This window comes from Mus caroli, chromosome 15 (genome assembly GCF_900094665.2).
Source record: "Mus caroli chromosome 15, CAROLI_EIJ_v1.1, whole genome shotgun sequence".
NCBI classification, from domain to species: domain Eukaryota; kingdom Metazoa; phylum Chordata; class Mammalia; order Rodentia; family Muridae; genus Mus; species Mus caroli.
The window spans coordinates 59,716,723-59,740,869 of NC_034584.1; the positions used below are offsets into that span (position 1 = coordinate 59,716,723).

Here is a 24,147-nt window from a genome sequence, read left to right on the forward strand (position 1 = left end):
ACAGGATGTGGAATTGGGCTGGCAAAGATGCTGCTGATTATCACTGTCTGTTTCTCAGAGGGAATGAGGAAGATGCTCATCACTGCTTTTGTTACAGCAGCTAACATTTGCTGAGCTCTAGCCATGTTCTTCCTTCTCTGAGCACTGGATAAATACAGCACTTCTCAACCTCCCCTGAGTGCTGCTCAGCAGGTGTGACCACAACTGTGAATATTTATATATGCAGACTCTGAGAAGCACGGCTCTATAACCTGGCCAAGACTACCCAGCAAGGTGGCACTGCTACCAGGTTCAGGGAAGCAGTCAGTGGAGAACACTGCAACAAAGAAAACATGCGGAAGGATGGTGACCTTCAGTACATTTTGTTCTTATCCTGCCTATGGAGGATTTCTTAGATTTAAGAAAACATCTATTACAATAAACAGCAGCAGGGAATCAAGGTGTGTAAGTTCAAGACAGAAACAATCTGTTTTCTAGGGTGTTTGGAAACACCCACCCTATTGACCAAAATGGACAAAGTCACTGAAATTAGATTCAGCCCACCATTCCACCTTGAGGACATAGGACCTTTGATCATTCTTTCTGGGTAGGAGACAGTGATGAATGACTCCTTTATTTATTTGACTTCTTGGTTTATTGGGTGTTCAAAGCATTAAAGGAAGCAGGAATGAGGACTTAACAGAAAATTATGTTCTTAGAATTGGACCTGGCTTCACATGCCCTGCAGAACCAATCCTTTAGCATCCCAGTGTCAACTACCTGACCCTGGTCCCTAAAATGGAAAACTAGCCCTTTGTTCCAAATGCAACTTGTATCTTCTCCTGAAGGTTTGAAAGGAAAGTAGAGATGGTTCATTGTTTAACTGCAAAGCTATTATGCTATGTCAAGCAAGAACATATCCTTTTCAATGCATTCATTTTTAAGCTATGAAAAAGAGTTAAAAGTTGGTCACTTCCTCAGTCAGTGGGTCACTAGGACCGGTAGTAAAAAGAAAGACCATAGTGTGTTCCCTCCTTAGAGGACAATGAGTGGACTCCAGAGACAGACTGTGTGCTTGCACTTGCCTATGGAGTAGATACAAGCAAAAGAAGCTCCACAATGTGAAGAACAGAGAACCAAGGCAACTGGAAAAGGACGTCTTTCAAAAAATGCCAGGGCGAGTATGAGCTGTCCATCATGGGGCTCCATAGAGTTTCTGTCCTGCCTTCTCTGAGCCCACATGGATAAAAAAAAAAAGTGCATGCCCTGTGGCATTTCATTTTGGGCACAAGATAATGCCAGAGAGATAGGACATTAATTATGAAATAGACTTCAGATCAGGTTCAATTTTCTAGTTCTGATGCTGTTACCATGGTTACAGCCACTCTTACTAATATACTAGCCCTGGTCTTCCCCTGCTATGGCTGCTGCTATTACTACTACTACTTCAGTCTCATTATTGTTGGCATTGATACAACTATAGCTACCTCACTACAGTCATTGCTACTACCATCCCTACTGTGACTGCTTCTACAAGCCCAGTCTTGTTTCCATGGTTACTGTTACTCTTCACCACCTCATAACTAGGCACAGTCACAATGCCTCGTTCAGTTAGTATTTAATCATGTAAACCAAAATAGTGACTCCGAAGTAAGCACTACAATTACCTTCACTTTTAAAGGGAAAGAAAATAGAATATAAACAAGTTAAGTGACTGAGTAAGGAGCAGAGAAGGAGAAGTGCTGAGTCATGGGTAACAGTGCTTGAATTTGAACACATAGCAACAGATTTCCCAAGTCAGTCAATAGCTCAGTTGGCCCTCCTACTTCCATACTTATTGACCACACCCCTGTTAAAACTTGCTTAATGTTTTTAGGTTTCAGTTGTCATTGCCCATCTTGCTACTTTGTTCAAGGGTGCAGCTTCCTTGTCCATAGGGATGAAGCACATCTTTAGTGGCTGTGCACATTTTTTTGCATTCTATACTAAGGCAGGAGTAGTGATTTGATTATCTTTAGCACAGCACACATGGGTTGTTATTGTTTATGTTTATTGAAGGTTGGATAGCAACCCCCATAGCTGCTTTTTCTCTAGTTGGCAGAAATGCACTGGATAAGGCTTCCAGGTCCCCCCTCAATGTATTTTGTATTGATACATTGAACTGTTATAACAAGGATCTTATGCTATTAATGTAGGGAACCCCATTTTAGAACAACCCTGCAATATAGTGTTTTCATGACAGATGCTCTTGTGTACCCACCTACAACAACATCATTAGTTATACTGTACTGTGAAGAGATGAGTACCAGTTACCCTCCAGTAGGTAACAGAATTAGATCTCTCCTGAGTCTCTCCTCTGGGTCTCTGTCTATATTTGTTCCATCCAAGGTGTCATCCGGCTGCAGTGAGCTCACCTGTGGTTCATACTCACCTATCAGACTCGTCCACAGGCATCCCTTCCATCTCAAACCTACAGGCACAACCATAGTCTTCAAAGTCCCGGGGGCAGAGGCCAGTTACACACCTCATACTGTTTACAAACTGGAGGAGCAGTGGGAAGTTGGTGAAGACAGCCTGCAGCCAGGTGAAGTGGGAACCTAGGCAGTCTGTGGGTGGGGAGAACAAGTATGGTGGGCACAGGGAACCCAAGTGCATGAGGAGTTCCTTCCTTGGACTTCCTGCAACCCTGGCTGATGTGACATCTTGAATGTAGTTATTACATGTAGTGTAGTCAGTCAAAAGCAGCTATGTAGCTCCAGCCATAGTATACCTACCTGATGTCTTCCTTACTAACAAAACTAAAAAGTTATCAGGAAGGTAAGCCAATTTGCAAAATTTCACTATTATTCTTAGCTGGTGACTATACCATGACTATACCTCCATGATAGTGACTAGGCTCTGACTGAGCACATCCCCCATATCTGGGCAGAAAAAGACTTGAGGGAGTTTGTCAAAGACTTCTAGAAAATATTTGCTTCCTAATACAGAAGTAGAAACATGTAAGAAGGTACCATTGGGGCATGGGGTGATGGCCCAGCTTCTAAACTGCTTGCATTCTCAGAATCCATATAATGTCAAGTGGGTATGGCCAATCCCTGTAATTCCAGCCTCAGAAAGCAGAGCCAGTAGATCCCTAGAGCAAGCTGACTAGCCAGACTGCGCCTATTGGTGAGCTCTGGATTTAACAGAGTTACCCTGAGTCAAAGAACAAGATAGGGAGCACTTGAGGAAAAACATTAATATTTAAGACATCAAAACTGGGCCTCCGTAGACATATGCACACATATACTGTAAACTCTCATATGCACTCCACCACTTGCGAATATGCACACGTATGTGCATACCATATGCAATATATATATATATATATATATATATATATATATATATATATCCATCTTGCTACACTCAGACTGTTGTGTGAGCCTAAGGACACCACAAGGACACAGCCTACATAGTCAATTAACCAGGGCTCAGACAGGGTCATAGAGACTGAAGCAACAATTGTGGAGTCTGCATGGTTCTGACCTCGGTTCTCTGTACATATGTTATGGTTGTGTAGCTTGTGTTCTTGTGGGACTCCTAACAGTGGGAGTGGGGTCTGTCTCCAACTCTTCCTTGCTTTTTGGACCCCTTTCCTCTTACTGGGTTACCTAGTCCAACCTTAGTATGAGGGGAGGTGCCTAGTCTTACTGCAATCTGGTATGTCATGATTGGTTGATATCCATGGGAAGCCTGTACTTTTTGGAAGGGAAACTTAAGAGTGAATTTAGATGAGAGGTGATGTGGGGGCAGGAACTTGGAGGAGATGAAGGAGGGAAAACTATGATTTGTACGTAATATATGAAAGGAGAATAAATTAAAAAGAAAAAAGAAATGCTGTTATGATCTATGGAATGATTAGTTTGCTGAGTGAATCTCTAGTGGCTTAGTGATGAAACTATACAATTATAAGCTAGTGTAGAAAGCAGATAGGGAGGGCATGCAAACACACAGTATTTGAGCACCTAGTCTGTACCAGTGATTTCCAATAGTTCCACAATCGTTCACACATGTGGTATATTACAAAGCTTTTGCCTTCAGTGTGATAAACTTCACAGAAATCCTGCCAGGTAGGGCAGTGTTCTGTCACTTTCGCATCAGAGGTAATGTCGCCAATGGTCAGAAACTTGCTCAAGGCAATAGCTGACACTCTCCCTTCAAGTACACAGCGCAGAAACTAGCAAGAAAAACACTGCTTATTTCAATTCTAAACCTCAAGCGTCATATTCCCATCCTCTGCTTTTCTGGTGAGAGGACCATTCTATGCTGAAGGAGGTGACCCCACACTGCCACTCAGAGTACACAAGATGACAGAAGAAACTGATGGGATAGAGGTGTGGCCTGTGAGCAGCAGCCCCACTAGCCTGTTATGGTTTCTTTCTACCTTATTCAGGCTCCTCTTCCCTTCTCTTGCTTTGTTTGTTTCCATGATGTCTACCACTAAGTGAAAAATGACTCAGTGCTGTTGGAAAACCTTTCTAACGTTTGTGTGCTTACACAGATGTGCATTTTCATTCAGAGACCTCCATGGCATCCACAATGAGTGGCTCCATTCCCAGCCTCTTCTAACCAAACAGCAGGTTCCAGTGGCCCTGACTGGGCCAATTGCAGTATAGCATTATTTGATAGGCATCGTCCATTTCTGATGGTGAGCGACCCTCATGGTATACCAATAGTTGTATAATTGAAATGAGACACACATGAAGTGGGTGACGATCTTTGGAATCTTTAAGATTCACATGTACTTGCTAGTTGGAAGAGGAATCCAAAGCATATTAGTATAGAGGATTAAGGTCTAGGCATGAAGAATGTCCCCCTTGGGTGGGTGGGAGGGAGAGCATCCTCATAGAAGCAGGGGGAAGGGAGATGGGAGAGGGGGTTTTGGAGGAGAAACCAGGAAAGGGGATAATATTTGAAGTGTAAATACATAAAATATCCAAAAAAAAAAAAAGAAGAAGAATGTCCCCCTTCTTGATTTGCAGTCTTGAGGAATCCACATAATTCCCATGGGCTCAGCATCCACACTTGTGCAGCAGGGATACCATTCTCTTTCCAGAACAAGGAACCAAGGAAAATGAAGGCACATGACTCTCTGATGTGCCTCCCATAACATTCCTGACCTCTTAGATGCTTGCTACATGTTGGCAGTTGGCTGAGGAGGCCAAGGAGATCAAAGACAGAGAGCAAGACCCCAGTGATTTCCTCTAGCTTCCAATACCTCTTTAGTCCTGACCCTCAATGGATTAAAGCAATTTCAGATTTCACTTACCAAAAATTTCAGCCACACTTTCCACGTTTTTAAACACTCCGTTGAAGAAAGTGATATCTAAGTAGAAGGAAGACAAACCTGAGTCTTGGTTTGGCCTCTATTTCTCTTTCTACTCAGAGATGTTAAACCTTTTCTCTTTTCCTAAGAACAAATTTAACCTTAAGCTAACTTTTTTGTAGCATGGGTTATCATGGAAACCAATACAGATGTGATTGGAGCAATATTCCTAGGCAACTTTGCCCACTTATTATAAAGAAAACCCATGACTTCTGGGTGGTATGGAATGTTTCAACTGAGAAGTACTCCAGAGGATAAATGCATAGAGCCAAGGCATGGTGCCTATGGACATAATATTTAGGATATCTATCAGGGAAGTGTACAGTTATGAGAGTGACAGGATCCCAGGACTCTGCAATATCTCACCCGTTTCTTTCTTATCAGGAAGCCTAGAGTGCATTTATGTTTTTTTCCTTTTTTGAGATTATAATATAATTACCAAAATTTTCTCTTCCCTCTCCTTCCTCCAAATAGTCACATATGCTCTTCCTTGTTCTCCTTCAAATTCAAAGCCACCTTTCCCCCTATTTGTTACATACAAACATTTTCAAGCTAAGATTCAATCCCCACAGTAACCGTCAATATCACTACATTTACTGTCTTTCCTGGTTTAGTATTTCCATTGAAATCGGGCTCAGTTGAGAGAACACTAAAGCATGAGACACCAGGAGGAAGGCTAGAGAGATACTTTTGAGAACCATCTAAGTGCCTACTTGCAGATGCTAAAGCAATTAGGATCCCAGGGTATATTCAAGAAGGGTCGTTGTCTCTGCCAGTATCCTAGACAACTTTTTATTTAGCTTCTGGGCAAAGGTCAAAGGATTCTTACTTATATTTTTTGATAGTCCTGGAGGCAATTCCTGGGGATTTGGTGTGTCCAGAGCATGGCCCCCTGTAAGTAAGTCAGACAAAGAGAAAGCAAAGTTAGCACAAACATTGTACTGCCCCTTGCTGGGCTGAGGCAGAGAGGTGACAAACAAGACAATGAAGATACCTCCTGCCCCCAATTCAATACCACATGGATTTTTATAATACATATGCTGTGTTTAGTCTAGGTGGATCTGAGGAAATAAAGAGGTGACATGAAGATCCCTGGTGTTTCCTAGTGGATGACCTTAATGGTTGCATTCTAACCTGAGGGAGAGACGTGGTAACTGCTTAGCTGTTCTCCCCTGAGAAGCTAGAGTGTTATTTAAACTGACTGTTGTCTGGAGGCTTCTAGAGATAAAGAACCAGCAGAAAGAAGTGAAGGCATAGATAAGATTCCAGTTCCCAAGGAATTCATATTTATGGGCAAGGCTACCCTCCGACTATTAGGATCCACATCTCTTTGATACAGGGTCAATACGCATTTTGATGCAACCAATATGATGTAGGATTAGCTCAGGTTTCACATATTCTTCAGTTGATTTTGAAGACAATCTCCTAAAAGCCTGCCTTGAACTATGCTGCCTAGAGGTATATGACAGAATGGGGTAGGCTTCATCTTATCCACCTGTCAAGGTTTGTATAAGCTTGGTCCAAGGAACAGCGGCGCTATTTGGAGGTGTAACCTTGTTGGAGTAGGTGTGTCATTGTGGGCGTGAGCTTTAAAACCTTCATCCTAGGTGCCTGGAGGTTAATCTTCCACTAGCAGCCTTCAGATGAAAACGTAGAACTCTCAGTTCTGCCTGCACCATGCCTGCCTGGATGCTGCTATGCTCCTGCCCTGATGATAATGAACTGAACCTTTGACCTGTAAGCCACCCCAATTAAATATTGTTCCTATGATGTTGCCTTGGTCATGGTGTTTTTCACAGCAGTAGAACCCTAACTAAGGCACTATCCCACCATGGCAGAAATATGGATGTACCTGGGCCAGCCAATGGAATGAGATTGGCCATAGATCCATCCCCTGATGGATCAAAGGCACATGGGTTGCCTGACACTATCATCATAGTTAAAAAATGTGTGTGTGTGTGTGTGTGTGTGTGTGTGTGTGTGTGTGTGTGTGTGTGTTGTGGCACTTGTGTAGGGTAGTTCAGGTACTCACAGAGCCCAGAGATATCAGACACCTTGGAGCTGCAGTTACAGACAGTTGTGAGCCAACAGATGTATTGAGAACAGAGAACTGAAATCAGGCCCTCTTAAAGAACAGTCTCCCTATGCTCTGTCTCCCAATTTCAGTAATATTTATTATTCTTTGATGATTGTGTATACTTTTAACTGTGGAGCCCTATCTTTAGCCCCTATCACATCATCGTTGTCTTTCTTCATCAAGTTGACAAACTCAGGCCTGAGACTTTGTCACTGTTTGGAAACCTTGTTCATCTGAAAGCCGCAAGAATCAGCCCTCAACGATGCATGAGAAATTCAGTCTGTTCATGAAGATGCCCTAGTTGGTCTGCTGCTTGTTTCTGGTTTGGGCTCTGTTTGGCTCACAAAAGGCTTCGCAGCTTTATGTAATTGGCACTGGGGATTGGGGGGGTGGTGGTAGGGAAAGAATTGTCTTGTGCATATAAGATGTTTGGGCAGGAACCCAATGGGTGATATAGTTGTACCTAGCTAGTAGTATTCTCTCTCTCTCTGTGTGTGTGTGTGTGTGTGTGTTTGTGTGTGTTTAAAAGTACTACTGAGAGAGAGAGGGGAGAGAGTGGGGCAGGAGAAAAGAGGGGGAGAGGGAGGGGAAGAGGAAGAAGGAAGAGGGAGAGGGATAAAGAGGTTTGTCATTATCTATTTCTGCCCCCTCCCATTATATCTCTGCTGGGATCAATCTCAGGGCCACACATAGCTAGGTCTTGCCACCCCCCTACTCCATTATTACAAGGTTGCCTAGAATGCACTGTCTTTACAATGTTTTTGGTTCAACCTTCTGCATACCTGTGATTGCAGGTGTAAGCCAACATGTCTAGCTGGCCTTCTCCTGATACTCACTTGACTAAGATTTGAGAGCTGCTGCTCTCAATGTCTTCTTACACAAAGACTTAAAGCTGAGCTGAGAGGACAAGTAGCAATTGCTTGAGCCAGTTGTGCCTGTGGCTTCTGTACACATTTTAGCCCCTCTGTCCTGCCTGTTTTTCACTTTTAAGGATAGAACAGGAGCTAAACCTTTCCATGAACCTTCACAGATCAAAGGTCAGTGCCCTCGATTTTCCACCCATTCCTTTGATGACACCTACTGATAACAAGAGAAAGGCAGGGAGCAAGCCTGGCTTGCTGCTATCAGGTAATCACCACTTGGTCAGTAGGGGCTCTCTGAAGATGACCTGGGACAGCAGAGAGTTTTTCAGATAAGAAAGAGACAAAAGTGAATAAGTTCAGCTATAAAACTCCATGCTGCATTAGAGGGAGCACAGCAGGATGGTCCAGTAGAACTCTGCTCCTCTGGGCTACTATACTCCAACTGCAGAGCCTCTCTCCATTCTTCTGACATGCTCTGAATCTTTACGCCGTGTGTGGTCACTGTTGAAAAGCCTTGACCTTGACTCAGTTTGGCCTAGCCTGCTCATCACATGAGGCACAATCAAAGAGCACTGAAGATTTCCTCACTCTCCCCTGGTTTCTGAATTCTTTGTGTATTTTCTGTTCTCACCTCCCAGCCATCACCTCTAGCTGCCAAAGTCTTTCCATGTTGATTCTCTATGCTGCTGTGAATCTCTCGAGGACAGGAGCCTTCTTATGGCTACTGTCCTGTGCCCTGGTGTCCACTGGACACAGTAAGAGACAACTCATGTTTTCATGTGGATGAGGGAAGACTGTGGAGGATGACTCGGAGGGACATGTGATAGGAGGCCCAGAACCCAGTCTGTCTGATGTGGCTGTACTTGTCCTGAATGATGGGTGAAGATGAAGATCCTTGCTACTGCCCGAGGCTTCAAATATGTCTCCCCAGGGATAGCCAGAGAAGTAACTGACAGGTAGGAGTTTGAGGCTGATTACCAGTAAAGGAACAGTAGGAACTGTGGAGATGTAGGGGGTGGGGCATCTGTGTCACAGTGAGAGCCCAGCTGCCTTAGGCTCTAAGGAATGAGACCCATTACTTGAATCTTTCAAGTTTTGCTGCTAACCTGAATTCTTTGCATAAGAAAACATTGCGGTTTTAGGCTGCCAGTCGAAATTTAAAATAGCGTGTTTTGTAATCCAGAAAACACGCTTGTAAAATGTCATCAGTTTAGGGAGTGAAAGAAAGATACTTTGCCTTGAATAAATGCAGGGCAGGTCACAGAGGCTGTGAATGGACTGTAAGTCAGAGAGATCCAGTGGAGCACATGACCTCTAGGCTATTTGAGTGGCTTTCAGGGAGAATGGATTCCTTCCTGTCTGAGATTGATGGGCTTTGGGGGTGAGCCCTGCAAAACCTTCCTCCTGTGGGGCCAGAGAGATGCTCTGGGCTTGCTTTCCATTTAAGTCCTTGTCCCTAGACCCTGAGCAAATTCTTCAGCACAATAGCATCTGGCACAATTGCTAAACCTACTGCTTACTACTGCAAAGGCTGCTTAATGCTGACAGCCTTTGGTGATGTCTTTTCTGTGTTATCTGTGCACACAAGCAGTATTGCCTTCCTCCACGGGGAGCAGGAAATTGCTCCTTGCCCAGGCAGATTGTAAGGTATATGAATCTCCTCCAACATACCCACACTGTATACACAGTGAGGATGTTGGCATCCATGCCATTGCACTAGGGACTTAAAAAGCCATCCTGGATTCTAAATTACCTGTTCTAGAAACTGATTTAGATCATAAAGGAAGTGCAGCCAGAGGTGGGGCAGATGTGTAGGGAAGGAAGGATGACAATGGTCGAAGATACAAGGTAGAAGCAGGAGCATCCCTGTCAAGCACATTGATAGTGCTGGAGTTTGCCTGGATCATTTTGTCTAATTTCCCCAGGATGCAGTCTATACCATGTTGTAAACAATACATATGAAATTCAGCAATGAAGCAATACTGACTGACCCGGCACACAAAGCTTTTCTCCATCTGGCCCATGGCCCATCATGCCCTACAGTGCCAAGGCATTGAAGGTCATGTGCTATGTACCTTGCCTTGTGCCGTGTCTGGATTTGGGCCCCTTCTCAGAACCTGCTTCCCTTGTCTGATTTTCTGGTTCAACTTGAAGTATACAGAGTCTTGCTTGACTCCTAACCTGGACTGTGTTACAGACACAGTCTGGGTAACCTGTCTGGTTACACAGACAACCTTCCTTCACTGTGTACCCACTCCATGTTGAAATAATCTACTTAGGCAACTATTTCTACATTATACTCGGGACCTACTGAAAGCAAGTACTATCATATGTCATATGCATACATAGAAATTTTGCTGACCATATGAATTCTTTGTATAAAAAATTCTAATTTTAGATTACTGGTTCAAATTTAATATTATACATCTTGTAATCTCAACAAAACTAGCTTGTGAAGTGCCATTAGTATAGGGAGTGATATTTATATATCTTAAATATATATATATATATATATATATATATATATATATATATATATATATCTTTTAAAAAGTTTTCTACTCCCCATATATATTTTGATGTGTGTTTATGTATATATGATAGACATTATGCATATGAGAAAGAGAACATGCAGACCTCAATATATTTGTTGGTGAATGAAGGAATGAATATATATCAATAGAACTACATGCTGAATGGTCAATGAGTGGTTACCTACTAGAATTATAGAATCTTCATGTAAAGAAATATTTTTGTAGTTTTAGTTATTTATTATTTATATGAGTATACTGTAGCTGTCTTCAGACACACCAGAAGAGGGCATCAGATTCCATTACAGATGGCTGTGAGCCATCATGTGGTTGCTGGGAATTGAACTCAGGACCTCTGGAAGAGCAGTCACTACTCTTAACCACTGAGCCATCTCTCCAGCCCCCAAGAAATATTTTTTGTCTGTTTTTAAAGACAGGGTTTTTCTGTGTAGCCCTGGATGTTCTGGAACTCCCTCTGTAGATCAGGCTGGCCTTGAACTCAGAGGATCTGTCTTCCTTTGCCTCCTGAGTGCTAGGATTAAAGGTATGTACCACCACTGCCCAGCTAGTGGTTTTTGGCAAGGGGCAAGAACTTTAGAAAGTAGAGAACTTTAAAAAAAGTTTTATCTTATGTATTAATGTGTATAAATACGTGTTAATATTTGCTTTTATCTATACCACACATTTGTAGAGCCCACAAAGGTCAGAAAGAACACAGAATCCTCTGGAACTGGAGTTACATACGGTTTTCAGCCATCATGTCAGTATTGGGAACTGAACCCAGGTCTTCTGCAAGAACAATCAGTGCTCTTAACCAGTGAACCATCTCTCCAGCCCCTAAATCTATGCCTGAAGAAGGATTTTTCTCAAATACTCTTCCACAGTAATGAAAAACTAACATGACAACTAAGGCATTTTGAAATTTTACCTCAGTGACCTCAGGGGCAGATACAGATGTTATCTCTTGGAGAATGGAAGCTCAGCTTATTGAGGGCCCTATGGCATCTTCAGACAGGTGTCATCCTCTCCACACTTCATAGTCCCTATATCTCTCTCCAGCCCAAGAAATTGCCAACAGGTATACCAGCAGACCTGGTTTCTGGGGACTCAGGACTGCTCAGGTAGACTTCTCCTAGATGGCCTTTCCAGACCGTCTTCAAACCAAACTGCAGCCCCAGAATGCATGAACTGCCCCAATTCTCTCTTGCTGCAGAGCTGGACCTTCCTGCTTGCTGCTCTACTTCTTATGGATATTTCTTCTGATGAGAGACTTTTGTGCCCATGATAAGGCCTTAGTCTCTATCTCACAGGAGATACAGACTAACATATTTCTTCCAATCCTATTGGCAGAACTCCTGAAATGTCCTTTGTACTCTAGGTTCTAGCAAGTTGATTGGTGAGGCAACCCCATCTCAGTGGTTGTAAGACTCAGCAAAACTTTGGGAGTAGGCAAAGAACACATTCAAACCCACACACAAATTGGTGTGATGGCACCTAGAATGTCCATGACGGTCATGTTTTCAAAGCCAAGTGTTTGTGTTTGAGGGTAAAAAAATCTCCAGAGAACAAAAATATTTGTCAAATGATTCCTCATAATAGAGGATAACAATTTTCACTTCATTACTGAAATGTAGCAGTCAAGGAATAAAGGAGGTAAAAAGAAAGCAAGAATAACAGAAGGAAATATTTATTGGTCACAATTTTATAGGAAAAATATAAATGGTACACATGAAAAAAAAGGCAGCTTTGAGCAAAAGGAAATTTACTCTTTAGAAAGAAGAAAGCGGTAGCTGCCAAAGAGAATAAGCTTTTAAGAGTATGAGAGGATTCAAATCCTGACAAGATTGTTTAATCTGGAAAATACACATAGATGGAGGTCAGAGAACAAGCTGTTGGCCAGTTCTGTTTCAGAGGGAAGGCTTATCTGCAGGTGAGCAACTGAAGTCCTCTCTAAAACATTAGATTGCCATTGCCATTCTGAACTTATGTGCTTCTGGGCCAGGTGTAAGCCTCATGTGTTTCATCTGCTTGCTTGGGTCTTGGCCAATATAAATGACATGCATGCATAACATGTGGTGCCACTCACTGTCCCTGCTGCTGGAAGAGATGCCTGAAGAGCGTCTCAGAGGCAGTGATTAGGCTGAGAGTGTCTCTTAGGATGAGAAAACAAAGAACAAGGGGCCTGATCCATGAGTGATGGGAGCCACCTTGGAGGAAGGAATGCAGTGGGTTTATGTGTTTAAATGAACAAGGAGTTTGAGGGTCTTCCAATTGGCTGGTGTGTAAGGAATAGAAATGTTTGACTTAGTGGTTCATATGCCCACAGAGACAAAAAGAATGTTGTTTCATGTCAGAAAGGCCAATGTGCCCCAAAGACTTAGCAAATTAGATGGGGCTATGTAGTAGCTCACAAGCAGAGGGGAAAGGAACTGCACGCCTAGAAGGAGGGAGGAGCTTACCAATAAGACACTTGGGTTTTGACCCAACTCTTCTCCATTCTGAACCTTATCCAATACTTTTAAGTTCTGGACAGGGTTTCTATTTAAATTAATTTTTATACACAATATATTTTGATCATATTATTTTCCATACCCCAGCTCTTCTTCACATCTTTGCCAACCCAACTTCACATTCTGATTTTCTCTCCCTCCCTCTGAATAAAAGAACAGAACAGAAAACAAAAAGCAAAGGGAAACATAAACATGGAAAAATAAACCCAGTAAGATCAAAATATGAAAACAAAGCACATACACATACACACTACACACACACTACACACACATACAACACATGCAAAACAGTACACAAATCACACACATACTACACACATACAACAACACATGCAACACACACTACACACATACAATACACATACCACACAAACACATACACACACACACATATAACCAACAACAGTAGCAATAACAATAACAACAAAATCATGGAGCCTGCATTTCATTAGCTAGCTACTCCTGGGCATGGGTCCTGTCTGAAGTGGTTGATATGCTTATTGACACAACATTGGAAGAAATTGATTTTCCCAATAGAAATCAATTGCAAATAGTGTCTTGGTAAAGGTTGGGGCTGAGTGTCCACTTCCCCTCTATGCTGGGATTTTTCTGAGCAGGGATTGAAATAATTAACATTAACTCTATAACCTAATACTGATGTTTGGTTCCCTTCACTCACTGGGCAGAGGAATGAAGAGGATCTAATGAGCAAGTCAGCTGGAGGACAAGAGAACATCCCTGCATCCCTGTGAAGTTATCAAATGCTAACCTGGAAAGGCAGTACTTACCAACACAGGGGGCCATCAGCATACCGACCATGAGCAGCATAATCATTGTGGCAGTGCAGAGGACAAGGTGTAGGCATAGGCTAGAGCAGCTTCCTGGGAGAGCCAGCAAAACATGACAAGGATGCTTTAAAAAACCCCACATGAGAATCAGCAGAAGCTTCGCATTCCCTACGGCGACTCAGCTTATCCAGCTGTAAAACGGTAAGGTAGCCATATTCTCCCCCAAAGACATGGCAGTGTGCTGTGCTTTCCCTCGTTTATTTCATAAGCATTTACAGCAGATCTAGCATGAGGGAGGTGGGTTTGAACCCTATCAACACCACCGTAGATATGAATAAATCTGGTGACCACATGGTGGTGCTGCCTGCCAACAAATTGTGTGCCTCACCCCTACACCCTCCCTTCACACAGCATCTCAACCTTTCTTTTCTTCCTTGGTTTTTGAGCATCTGGATTATTTGGTTGCTGTCCTAGTATATCACTGGATAATCCTCAGAGGCTGTTCTGGGGACAAAGAAACAAGGTAGGAACAAAAGTCCTGGAACCCTGCCACGCTTTATTATAGTTTCTTGTGTTCAGATTACCAAGTATTTGACTTCAATAGGCACCCTAATGCCCAACAACTGTATAGTTAATAGCACGCAGGGGATCAGAGGGATTTTAGGATAATTTTCTCCCTAGTTATAATCCCCTAAACAGTGGAAAATGATTGGTTGATTTGTGCTTTAGATCATGATTTCAGGACATCGTTTGAATGGCAATAGAGCATGTTCCAGGCTGCTGGATAGATCTGTAGATGTTGGGCATTGCACAATGGAGCTTGGCCAAGAGGGCATATAGAAACCCCCAAACAACTAGGCTAGACTCTCAAGTGTGCCCTCTGCAGAACACTTTTATAATGTGCTTCTCTAGAGGCAAAGGAGGTATTCCAGAGGTTAGGGGTTGTCATGCTGGGGTCACCCTGCCCATAAACTCAGTTTACTCTGAGTGAGAAGACATGTGGACTTCAAAGTGGCTTCTCTACAAACCTGTCTCAAGCATGGCCTCTGGTGGCTACAAAATGGATGGTGTTATATGAAAGAAAGAGCAAGGAGTGAATGCTTGAGGAATCTGTTTGGACTGAGCGCCCTCTAGTCACTGACTGCTATCTGATTTTCCTTCAGCACAATGCTCTACTGTATTCATTTCCTAAAACAGAAGAGTCCTTGCTGTCCAACAAGCTCTTCTGGCTCTTTGCAGAGCCAGCCTTGATTGCCTTCTGTTCAGGCTAAAGCCAGATTGAAATGAACGGATGATGAGACAAGTCTCCCAAAGGGCTGTGCTAAGGACCTCTACTAGTGTGCGGCAAAGGCATCTCAGTAGGAGGAGGATGAAGACCCTTTTGAAAATCAAAACTCATAAGGCTGAGGCTACCATACCTTGGGCAATGCAGTCACCATCTAGCACTTATAACGTCTTGTGGTCACTGTTTCTTAACTTGGAAGGGCCATGCATGGGCATCATCTTAGTCAAATTGCAAGTTTTAAGATGAAGCCTTCAAAGCTTGGAGGCTGTTGAATTATGGCACAAAGGTCCCACTTGTGCCTGACTCCCAGGTCAGCACTGTTACTGTGGTAGCACCTGCCTGGTAGCTCTTACAGGGCCCAAGTGAGTTAATCTCCACCCACAAACTGTGATAACTGAAGTACAGAAGCTGCTCATGAAAGGGGGATTGCAATTGCAGCAGCTGGCTACACTGTAGCCAAAGGCTCTTCTTGTCCCCTGTTTGTGCTGAAGCCCTTCTTTGGGAGATAAAGTAGGGGTACCAGTTAGAGCTGCCACCTTTGACCCAGGTCTCAGGAGTATATTCCCCCCACTGTCCTTGATCTCAGGTTACTTAGGCTGAGGGCTACTTGACTTCTACCTCCTAGAATTTATGGGAGCGCAAATAAGAAAAGTCACTGAAACATAAGGCATGGATCCACGACTAGTCTATTTTAAGAAATAACTTATCATAGAGAAGAGAGGAGAGTGGTGGGGAGGTTGCTTTGTACAGAGTTTCAGTTTGGGAAAGGGACATATTCATTTCTGAAAGTGACAGTGAAAATGATGATAGAAAAACAAAAATTTACTTCACACTACTGTCCATCGAAAATGGACAAGATGGTAAATTTACATGTATATATATATGTGTGTGTATGTGTATATATATATATGTGTGTGTGTGTGTATACATATAACATATATTGTATATGTTATAGATATCCTAATATACAATTTTAACTAGGTTATAAATTTATGGATCTTGTTCCTTACATTAATTGGATCACAATTTGTGTCAGGTGGCCCACCAAATGTGCTCCATGCACTGTCCAGAAACAAAACCTTAAGACTTAAAAATGAAAACAAAACAAAACAATATAAATATCAATATGCCAAATTGCATTTAAACGATGCACAGGCACAAGGGGAGCAATGTGAATGCCAGTGTCTGTGCTTCAAACCATTAACCAATCTAATCTAAGTCTTTGCTCTGTAGATTCTACCCTCACCTGTCTGGTCAGCCACATGATCCTAAACAATTAGCTTCCTAATTGTTGTTACAATTTAGTCAGGAAGCCTATATCTTATACCCCGAGGCTGCCCTTTGTGGCCATCCCCCAGTAGAATCCAGGCCACCTTCTGACAACTTATCCTGTGGCTACTTGACTCTATCTTGGAACCAGACCATGATGATTGGCCTGGATCAGCCAGGCTCAGTTGCTGGATGGATGGAGCTCATTTTTATGAGTAACAGTTTGTCTGAGACTCCTGGAGTTGATCCAGGAGAATCTTGCCATGAGTTACCAGGCAGGAACTCTATCCTCAGGTCCACTGATCCACTGGAGGCACCCTAGACACAGTTGTTGACCCACAGATATATGGGACCCTTGCTGAAGTGGTGTGTGTGGTAGGGAGGTTGAGCAAAGGAGTTCCTAGTGCAGTTTAACAAGTGTTGTCAACTTGGCACTGCATCTCCTTCTACCAGGACCCAGAGTGCCTTTGGAGTCCAGCAACACCCCAAGTACCATCCAGGAATCACACAGTGCTAAAGATCTGACCCTTCTTCCCTTCCCATCTTTTCTTTTCTACTTATTCCCTCTTTCACACATTCACTTCTGCCATCTATTTCTCTTTTCTTTCCTCTTTCCTTCTCTCCCTTCTCCCACCCATATCTGTCTTCCTCAATCTATTTCTTCCATCTATCTGACCCTGCCTCCTTCTCCTTTCCCATTCCATCTTCACCCTCTTCTTGCTATCTCGTTATGCAATCACAAGGAGGAGGTACCTACCGTGAAGTGAAGCTCCACTCGAAGGCTGTTGAATGATCCAGTGTTGCTTGGCTTTGAGGAAATGGGGACAGTGTCTTTTATATTTTAGTCAAAGACCCCTGGTCATGTGAGCACCTTCCCAGACTCATACCAAGAGCTTTTCATGCACTCTGGCAGGTGGGCTGCATGGGAGGGGAGGAGGTATCATAATGCCATGTCTTGGCACAGGTGAAGGTTCTATATTAAACAGTTCCATCTTGAGCCCTCTGAGGAGACCCGAGCTCTAATTAAAGAACAATGGCTGCCTTGTTCCATATACCCCACCCCACTTCAATGTCTCAGAGGCTCTCTGATTATGTCTGAGGATCACAAGGGAATAACTCTGGAGGCCGAAAGATGTTGAAAGTCACAGGCTCCCTTGCTGGGAAAAAGGCAGGCTTTGTCTTGCCTAGTCATTGCGACAGTGACTCTTTAGAAGTCCCTGCTTAGACATGGGGATTTGCTTTCTCATTCCTTTATAGTTTTCTATCCAAGTTGTGGGGTACAGTCAAATGTGGGCCTTATAATTAAACTCCCTAGGTTCTACTTCCAGTCCCACTGAGCTCCATCTTGGCTTTCATGTCTGCTACCTGGATGCCATCCATGCACTTAAAAACGCTTTAGGGGCTTTTCAGAATCTTCCCTTCTCTGCATAACTCTTTGTAAACCGCTTTCCTTTCCAGTAGTATGCCACCAGTGGTAATGAGGACTTTGTCCTTGTCTCTACAGTTATCACAGCAGGATGTTTGTGTAATCTTAGGGGGAGAGAACAGAGAAGCAAGTGTTTACAGAGGTATTTGTCCCGTCTCACATGTGCTATCACATATGACACAGATCAAGTCAGCCTGGCCATGAATCCTCTGAGGTTGAAGCTCTTGAAGGAGCAGAACTAGTCAGATGGCTGTAACAGGGTCAGTGGAGTCTTCCCAGAAGACTCCACATTTGAAGGGCTTCTCCACATAAGAAGTTGTCCTTGTGTGTTAGAACTTCTGTCTGTATTTGCCATTAGGTCACTCAGATGCACTGAGGGTCTGAGCTATATTTGCTTAAGTCTTATTCAACAAACGCAGATGAGCTACTGTCTCTAAAGCTGTCAAGTCAGTGGGACACATGTCTCAAAACAGCCAAACTGATCCTCTGTGGATCTCAAGAACATTGCTACTAAATGATGTTAAGGCATTAACAATCTACATAGGAGGGAAGTTCTAGACATTTGCAGAGGAATAGAAGATTTTTCTCCCATAGCTTGTAAAAGAATGTGATGGTTTAAATATGAACTTAGCCTGTAAAAGGATGTTATGGTTTCAATATGAACTGTGTTCCACCATAGGCAAATGTGGTGAGTACTTGGTCCCCAACTAGTGACACTATTTTCAAGAAACTTTGGGAAGTAGGACCTAGCTAGAGAAAGACTAGTAAATTACTACCAGACAGATCTTGTTCCTGGCTCTTTGACTGTCTGTCTGTCTGTCTGTCTGTCTCTGTCTCTCTCTTTCCATTCCTACCTTCCTATCTCTCTTTCTTACTCTGCTTTCAGTTGGCCATGGGACAAGACCCCCTCTCTGCCATGTGCTTCCAATGTGCCAATCGCAGGGGTGGGGCAAGCAAAGTTTAAATCTTCAGAAACCAGGTGCTGAAACAAAGTGTTCCTACTTGAGATTTTCTATCAGGTAATTTTTCCACAAGGAGGTAAACATATCTAACAGAAAGAATGTATTTTAGAATCTGTTATTGATACTCTTGTTCAAAGGATTCTTTTCCTTGGGTAATGTCTTGCCCATTAAAAGATTGCCCATGCACCTATTGGATGCCTGTGGTAATCCCCACCAGACCCTCTAAACAACATAACTAGACATCTCCATAATGCTAAATATTGTCTAGAGCCATAACTTTCTATTTTCTTCTGGTAGAATAGAGTGAAAACTAAGTTTCCCTAGAAACACAGACAGAAGACAGAGTTGTTCTCAGTAAGAGTTTAATGACAGATTCCACTATGAAAGCAGCTGAATTCTTTACTCACACGAGCCCAGAACTACACTTTGCAGAAAGAGAAAAATGCATGCAATTACATAGAGACATGCTCTGGGACTGAGATGCTCTCTCTCTCTCTCTTTCTCCTCTACTACTTTCCTTCTACTTCTCTTCCACTCTTTCTCTTGCCAACCTAGATTTTCCTTTGTGTCATGGAGTATATAGAAAAGTTCCTTTTCCTTCCAGGAAGAGTGTAGTTTAAGTCCAGGTAATCACATAATCTCCTTGGTATCTGGGGCATACAAATTTTCCATCTACTTTACCTAATTAGTTAAGCACTGGTAGCCATATATCCATGAATTAGAATCCCAGTTCTTTGTCATCTCCTGAGGCTTGCTACTCTTCTTCCCTATCACATACGTCAAGATATACTTGTTTTAAGTCTTTCTTAGGCTCTGGGAGACCAGCAGACTCAACCATTGGGCAAGCAGTTTGCATGTGGACTTTGTGTGTTTCCCACCATTGTTCACTCAGAAGGTATGATTGTAGAAAACTGGTCCCATATGGACCTCTGAGCTCTTGTCTAAATACACTATCAGATCCCAACACAAGCTTCTGAAGTACTCCATATTTGAGCCTTGTCAAAGTATAGTCATGGCTGGTTAGTAGTCTCAATAAGGAGAGTAGTTGAGTCCACATGGGCTCTCCTCAATACAACAGCCTTGCATGTAGGCTTGAGCTACCAACCTATCCTAGGTGATAAGTGGCTTTCTGGAGACCTTTGGCCATCCTTTTGTTGTCAGATAATTCCACCAGAGAACAAGGAGACAGTCTAAAAGCTGAATAGAAAGTCTGTTTTGCCAGATTGCAATTGCATGGGGAATTTGCCCAAATCATGTAGCCCTGAGACTTATCTTTCTTTGCCTTTGATGCATAAAAACTATACCTTGGTCACACACTTCAGTTACCAAGAACAGTTAGTGAGGAAACTACAGAAGTCAAAGAGCAAGGTTATATTTAGAGTCTTCCACAGAGGCTAGCCTGGGTCTTTAATGAATTAGAACTTGACTCCCACTTGGGCAGGTAGTGTGAGTCTACATTGCTGTAAGGTCAGAATGGTGTCTCTAACATGGTGTCAGTTGTGCTAAGGTCTCAGGGCCTGTTACTCTTTCCTCCCCAAAGCCCTTAATTGATATGAACTTTGTCCATTAAAAAAATGGCCCAGCCAAATTAACTTAAACACACTAAAAGGGACATCCTTTTTACTCCATTGAAGTAGGCATCCTTTTTGGTCCTTAGAATACTGGTTGTAATTACCTCATCTTTGCAAACTCAAAAGGTCATTTCTTAGCCCCTCACATCATAACAATGGGTACTAAGGAGCTTGACAGCTGTGTAAAAGTCTTAAAAGTGTTCAGACTAAAAGCGGACCTTTTTGTCTTTCTCGATGGGAATGCACATGCTGCTTCTCTGTACATGCCCAAGCTCTATACCCTGAGCCTCTTCTTGTTCATGCAAAGAAGTATCAGGACATTCAACTATCTTCTGGAAGAAGGGACTGTTTAGTTTTTGGATTATAAAACTAAAGAATCCTTTAGAAAGAGACCTATGATAAGAGAGGGACACCAGGAGGAAAACTGGCCTTGGTGATGAAGAGCAGAGGGTTCCCAATTGGACAGTTGGAACGTGCAAAGCTGCTTAGATATGCTTTATACAGACCTGTGCATTTAGTGGGAAATCAGAGGACTAAGAATAGTGGAAAGGGACCTGATACAATTAAGGGGCCTTTTCAGTATGTGGGTGTGCAGAAAAATCTGGTTCAGCAGGTAATAGGTATTCAAAGGAAGTTCTGATCCCCCAGCTCCCAAGAAATCACCCCTAATGTCTGGAATAATTCAAAAGGAGAATCTTTACATAATAAACTCCAGGTTGCATGTGTAGTTTATGCAAACATGTGACTTATAATGGGCTAGGAGTACTCAAATCCAGCCCTTCAGTCACCCCATGCTTAAGTGACCAGACACCTAGGTTCACGAGTTTCTGTCCTGACAATGTTCCATATGTATTATATATTACCCATGTATATTGTATGCATTATCCCATATTATTGCTGAGGAGTGATGTATAATAATTGTATGTGCAAATGTCAAGGAGAACAAGAAGCCTATGCCTGAGCTCTTCTGGAAGCTTCTCTACCTGTCTTTTTCTTTCTATGATACACAGTGTAGATATATCAGTTTTTCTGAGCTCTGCTATCTATCTACTGAGTGTCTGAGCCCTGGGGTTTTCTAAAGGATGACAGAACACAGTGGGACATACAGAAGAGAAGTCAAGTTGGGAGAGAAGTCAAGATCTCCACATCTCCATGCTCACGGGAAATGTCTTCATCACCTCCTCCTTGGGACCTTAGAAGAGAATCTTGATGCTGTAGCACTGTAAGTCTGATTGGTTGTATGTAGCCAAGTAGTCATCAGTTGTACAGTGCCATATTGAGAGCTCTCTGGAGTGTGTCAGGCCTTTTCAGTTTATCCTCTTGTGGGTTGTATGCACAGTAATATGAAGCCTACACCCCAGTCCTCCTGGTATCAAGACTGCTGCAGGCATAATGGTAGGTTCTCAAACCCAAATCATAACTTTCCTTTGCACTGAGGCAAGCAGAGAAGCCTGGTGTTACCCCATTGATTATAAAGCTTCTGCCTTTGATGCATTACACAGATTGACAGGACACAAAAGCTCTCTGCTTCCAAAGAAAAACCCTTCCCTTCTACAGATGACTTGGCTCGGGCATGTTGGATTCTGAAAAATACAGCTGAGCTGGAAATGAAACCAGGGTGAAGGTTTGGTGCCAGAAGTTACTGTTAGGTGCTCACACAGACTTGCAGACATTCTCAAGACATTTTTGCTTCAAGGCTGAAAGAGCAAGAAAGGGCATCAAGATTGGAATAGAATAGAGACATAAAATCAAACAGTACCAGCTATAGTTCAGGCTCTTCTTGAGGGAAAGCACAGGTCAGGTCCATTCTAAGGGATTCCTAGGAGAGCCCCCTTGCAGCAGCAGAGTGGGGGAAAGCACAGCCATGTGTTTTCACTTTCTGCACAGCTGCTATTGCCCTAATACCCAACTGTATCCAACTCATTTCCCCAATTTGCATTTAAGTCATTTAAACTCATTAATACACTGATCAGTAAATGTAATATGTGTTTAGAGGTTTCAGCAGGGTAGGAAGGAAAGACGAGATATTAGATAATGTGCGGGCTAGCTATTCTATGCCAAGCACCAAAGTGAGGGATTTCTGTCCTTGATTCGGAACCCTCACCCAGTGAATGGAGGATTTCTTGTCCTCTCTGCTTTAAATTATTTGCATATACCTTGGATGAGAATTCCAATGTTTGGTGGGATTTGTTTTCTGTTTTTTGTTTGTCCCTTTAGCTTGCATTGGAACTCAGAGCCTAAGAACCTTGCCTGGGTCCACACAGAGACAGCAGTGAGTGGTTGGCTGACTCCAAAGCCTTCTGTACTTCTTGCAAACACTGAGGGGTTGACTGAACACTAGGCCCCCTTGACTTGATGGTATCTCTATGAGCTACCGCAGTCCTCTGGTCTTGGTTAAGGTGAGACAACCTATCAGAGTCACAGAACCTTCCATCAAATGAACTCGACACTGAACAATCACATAAGTAAGCTGTATACTTACTTCGAGAATGGGACACCCTCTTCACCCTCTGACAGATAAGTGTAGCATTCTTCAGAAACCAAGAATAGTATTCCAGACAATACCTACAGGTTCAATCATAGTTGGGAGTGGTCACTTTCCTGTGATGGCCGGCCATAAGACAGCCAGAATCAAAAAGAGTAATTACATAAGTATGAACAAGGCCCCCTTTGCACATCAGAGAACCTCCCCCCCTATTTATCTTTATAGAGTATGGGAAAAAGGGTAGAGAAGAATGCTTGCTAGGAAAGAGCTCAGACTTTGTAGCCAATGAGATTAATTTTTAATCTTAGATCTATAGTTTACTAGGATGTGTGAGTTTAGGTTGGCTACTTAATCCTCTAGGCCTTAGTTTCTTCATTATGTAAGTAAAAGGCAATACTACAAGATTAAGTGAGATGGTATATGTGAAGTCCCTGAACTATACTAGTGTCTATATGTTCAGTTAGAATGTTCACTTCTATTTGTGGGAGAAGGAACAAGGAGGGAAGAATGCTATTATTACACTTATAGCAAATACATTGCAAAGAGAAACTCAGCTCCTGGTCTGAGGCACTCAGGGTTGCTTTAGAATGCCACAGTATAGAGATCCCATGAGCATGCTGTCAGGAGAGGTTTCAGCCCAGGCTATCAATGACTTATTGTGATATATCTGGCATCTGAGGTGGTTGAGTCAGGCAGGCTGGAATTCAAACTCAGTCCTCTGCAAGAACAGGTCTGTGCTCTGAACTGCTGAGTCATCCCTTCAGTCCCAGCTATTTGGATTTTATCCTAAGTAGTCCAGCCTGTGCTAGAAAATACTGTAACTCCAATAGTCCAAAAGATCAATATTTCAGTCAGAACCTCATCAGGAAAGTGGAAACAACGAGGTGCTTTAATAAAGAAAATTCACACTGGATAGTGGTCCCAAACAGGTTAGAAGAGAAGAAGCCAAGGAAAGAAGGAAGGAGGCACCCCTGTGTCTGTTGGACAGTGAATGAGCAGCCAGAAGAGACAGAAGTAAGTGTGTGAGGAACAC

The 24,147-nt window shown here is 42.8% G+C and overlaps 1 protein-coding gene across 2 annotated transcripts in view; it reads right to left on the minus strand.

Annotated features, from left to right (window-relative positions):
• Oc90 (otoconin 90) overlaps nucleotides 1-17,586 on the minus strand; it is a 34,347-nt gene extending 16,761 nt beyond the window's left edge. The window contains exons 1-5 of one of the 2 annotated variants that reach the window (XM_021183995.1): nucleotides 17,428-17,586; nucleotides 14,117-14,209; nucleotides 6,177-6,239; nucleotides 5,291-5,347; nucleotides 2,411-2,585 (exon numbers count right to left, since the gene is read on the minus strand). In XM_021183995.1, the coding sequence (XP_021039654.1) occupies nucleotides 2,411-2,585; nucleotides 5,291-5,347; nucleotides 6,177-6,239; nucleotides 14,117-14,162 (341 nt within the window). In that variant the 5' untranslated portion in view covers nucleotides 14,163-14,209; nucleotides 17,428-17,586. The remainder of the gene's footprint in view (nucleotides 1-2,410; nucleotides 2,586-5,290; nucleotides 5,348-6,176; nucleotides 6,240-14,116; nucleotides 14,210-17,427) is intronic. The other variant, XM_021183996.1, reaches the window with a different exon arrangement.
• Between the last annotated feature and the right edge of the window lie 6,561 nt (nucleotides 17,587-24,147).